This window comes from Octodon degus, unplaced genomic scaffold (genome assembly GCF_000260255.1).
Source record: "Octodon degus isolate 3935 unplaced genomic scaffold, OctDeg1.0 scaffold00115, whole genome shotgun sequence".
Lineage (NCBI taxonomy): Eukaryota > Metazoa > Chordata > Mammalia > Rodentia > Octodontidae > Octodon > Octodon degus.
Window position 1 is genome coordinate 5,223,267 of NW_004524691.1, and position 3,753 is coordinate 5,227,019.

The following is a 3,753-nucleotide window of genomic DNA, read 5'->3' on the forward strand; positions in this document are numbered from 1 at the left end:
ATTATTTTATTTTATTTATTTATTTATTTATTTATTTGTGTGTGTGTGGCCAGCTCAGCCCACCAGGGGGCGGGGCTGGCTGGCATGTGGTGCTGGGGGACTGAACCGCGGTTCCTGTGCCCTGCCAAGCTTGTTCCAAGTAGGTGCTTTAGACCACCGAGCCATCTCACCAGCCCTCCCCTTGTAATTTTTTATACTCAAATAAGTTTGTTGAAGGGTTACCTTAGAATCCTTCCCTGGCTGAATTATGGTCACATTGGTAGGCCTACTCTAATGGAAAAATGCCTTTTTGAGAATGAGGCCTTGGAGAAAGCTGAAGCGCCATGTGAACACCCCTTTCCGGTCCTTAATGTGGTGCTAAGAGAATGACTGAAGAATGTAAGACATTTAATATGCTATGATGATGCTCTGAGAATCTGTTTATGAAGCTCATTTAGGGAACTTAAGTTAAAGCAGTTTCTAGGGGGCCTGCCCCTTAGCTCAGTTCTTTAAGTGGCTGCTTCAACAAAGCCGTTAGGCTCAGGTTGCTGTGGTTTGATCCCCACAACTCAAGCCAGCCAAACCTGCTGTGAAGGCATTCGGAGCAAAAAAGAAGTTTCTCTCTTGATTTGGCATAATGTAATCATTGTAGTGTGTTTTCTTTTGTTACTTTAGAAAGAACACATCATTACCACCTAGGAGAGAGAGCAGAAGTTTCCTTTAGTAGTGTTTCAGAATACTTAAAACAATTGGATATTGGTGCAAGTTTGGGATTTTAAATAGAAAAATATATAAATTAGATAGGTTTATATTCATTTTGTAAGAGTCCATGTATGGTTTTTTTCTTTAGTGTATAATAGTCCCTAACTTATGATGGTTAGACTTAGATGTTTTTTGACTTTACAATGATGTGAAAGTGATACTTTAGGAAAAACTCCTAGAATTTTGAGTGTGTGTGTGGTGGCACACACATATGATCCCAAAACTCGAGGACTGGGGGGATGAGGCAGGAGCTTTGCTGTGACTTGAAGGCCAGCCTAGGAAAAAGAGATCCTCTTGAACAATTAAAAATAGTAATTTTTGATCTTTACCCAAGCTAGCAATGCATCTGGTACTCTCTTGAAATGCTGGGCGGCAGCAGGGAGGCCATACATACAACCACAAGAGTATAGAACCAACACAGTAAGGTGTGCCAAAGCAGGTTCTGTAGGTTAAGTGTATTACCTGTGTTGTCAACCTATGATATTTTCAACTTGTGGATTTATTAGGACATAACCCCTTAGTAAATAAATGTACATCTGTATTTTATCTTTTAAGGTTGATGCTTCCAAATCAATTACTGGCCAAGAAACCTGGCTCAGTATTTTTAGACATTGACATAAGTGTTCAATTAAATTATGATAATTTTTAGAGGCAAATGATGGCAACATTTCCTAGACCTTCTTGCCTTAAGGTCTAGGAATTTGATTAGAGTGCATGTTATGTTTGCTTTCACTTAGACAAATACTGGATTCAAGTTGTCTTTATAAATAAAAATTGTAAATATTTGATGTACATTGTTACATTAATGTTCCTTTTAGTACACACTTGCAGACAGCATTACCTGGTAGGTTATATTTATAAAATTTACGGGCTGAGGAGATGGCTCAGTGGAATAAGCACTTTCCTGGTAAGCGCAAGGGCCCGAGTTCAATCCCCAGTTCCGCAAAAAAAAAATAAAAATAAAAATAAATATTTGCATCAAGCAATACTGATTTTATTTCAGTTTAGCACTAATTTTGCCTATAATACAAATCTCCTGTGCTGGCCCCGCCCCCGGGGCGCCACTGCCTGTAATCCCAGCTCTTGGGAGGCTTTAAATAGGCGGATCACTATGAGTCCAATCTAGTAGTGAGACCTTGAACACCTTGTAAACCCTTCCCTAAGATATTAAAAAAAAAAAAACCTCTGCAAACACATTTTATTTAGAAAGATTTATTTAAAAAGTAGCTAATCAAGTTAAAAAAGAACACTTGCTTGAAATGATGAAATATAATAAAACTCAGTATTTTCCCTACAGATTGCTTTCATTACAAATATATCTGACATACAGGAAGGAGCAATTTAGCAACATACAATATGTCCCAAATAAGAAATACAAATTTAGAGATGAAACCATTTCTGTTTAGAAAAATAATTACCAATCCATTTTCAATATATTGATTAGATTTTACACTTTAGGGCTAAAACCTTGAACTCGCTGAGGACTGCTTACCACAATTCCCATACCTTAGCTGTCATACTAGAGTAATGACAGTTTAGTCATTTTTGTCTACAATCTGGTCTAAGCAGATCTTTCTTTAACTTTAAATGTTACTAAGCTCTGCTGGTTCCATAGCTGATCCTTCCACAGTTCCGGAGGCTTCTTGCAAGTATGTAGTTTGTAGCTCGTGACAGTGATACTTCACTTTAAGTGGTTTGCCAGGGTACCAGACCAGGTGAATACGACAGGGAATGATTTCCTAGGAAGTAGTCAGAAAATTAGAATACGACCTGCAAAAACTGCTGGTGAAACAATTTTGCACATAATCTTGTGTTTTACCTGTGTTGGAAATTCATGAAGTAGTACAGTATAATCAAAATCAATTGCGTCATCATTAGTTTTCTGAAGGAAGAAAAAAGAGTGAGTATAGTAGGTACAGTGGGTGCATATAAGCCTGTGTCATACACATCCATGTTTAGTATCAGTATTCTTGTGTTTCTTGCTGCCTTTTAAATTTCAGCCTCATTTCTTTGGTATATTCTGCAGCAAAATAATGAAAGTCATGGATTCTTTGTTTTTGCTCAGAGTCACAGGAATGTCTGGTTCAGTGTTATTTGTTCTCTCCGATATTTACAGTTTTTGATGGAAGCTAAAGTCAGTGGGAAAGGGGCAGTCTCGTAGCAGCCTTTGAGATCTAGATGTCTATCACAAGCTGATTGTAGCTCTGCCACACCAGGAAGCAGTTAGACCACAGGGTAAAGGCAGCCAGTATTCCCAGGAGGCCGGTTATGGGCCAGGTTCTACAGTAGGTACTTTGTACATAGTTTTATGTAATTCTGTCATACAGTAGTCTCTATCACAAGCCTGGTTTTACAGGAGCAGTAACTTGAGATTACAGCTAGTAAGTGACAAATGGAGAATCAACCTGTACTGACTCTATAACTTACAATCTTCTTGTATACTATATAAAACTCTCTAATACGATGTTTCATTTTTTTTTGGCGGGGGGGACGGAATCGAGGATTGAACTCAGGCCCTTGTGCTTGCCAGGGAAATGCATATTTACACCGAACCATCTCCCCGGCCCCAAACATGCTGTTTCTAAAACCAATTCATTAGATATTTTTTAGGAGATAGGCAGTTTGGCAGGTTGTCCATACTGCCTTTATTTACTTTGATCCTGTATGTTTTACTTGGGACTAAAAATAGTTTCCTATTTTTGACATTATCTATTTTTTTTTAGGCCAAGAGGCGTATCTCTTTACTAGTCAAAAGGATTTTTCCTTTAAATGCTTCTAGAAAATGCTTTCTTCTAAGTGCTTCTAGAAAAGCATTTTTCTTCAATTTAGAATATAATTTTAGTCTTTTAGCAGATTTTTATTGAGACCTGCAAAGAATATAAAAACTAAACCAAAAAAAAAAAAAAAAATGAATCTAGTACATTAGGTTTTGTGTTCCTTTTGCCTTCTTTGATGGAGACTTTTTTTCTTTCAAAATTTTATTGATAAACAGATAGCAATGAGACAGTTTCA

General features: G+C 37.4%; 1 protein-coding gene across 1 annotated transcript in view; it reads right to left on the bottom strand.

Annotated features, from left to right (window-relative positions):
* Positions 1–1,939: 1,939 nt before the first annotated feature.
* Rarres1 (retinoic acid receptor responder 1) overlaps positions 1,940–3,753 on the bottom strand; it is a 47,098-nt gene continuing 45,284 nt past the window's right edge. The window contains exons 6-7 of the mRNA XM_023699715.1: positions 2,561–2,623; positions 1,940–2,480 (exon numbers count right to left, since the gene is read on the bottom strand). Of these exons, the coding sequence (XP_023555483.1) occupies positions 2,325–2,480; positions 2,561–2,623 (219 nt within the window). The 3' untranslated portion in view covers positions 1,940–2,324. The remainder of the gene's footprint in view (positions 2,481–2,560; positions 2,624–3,753) is intronic.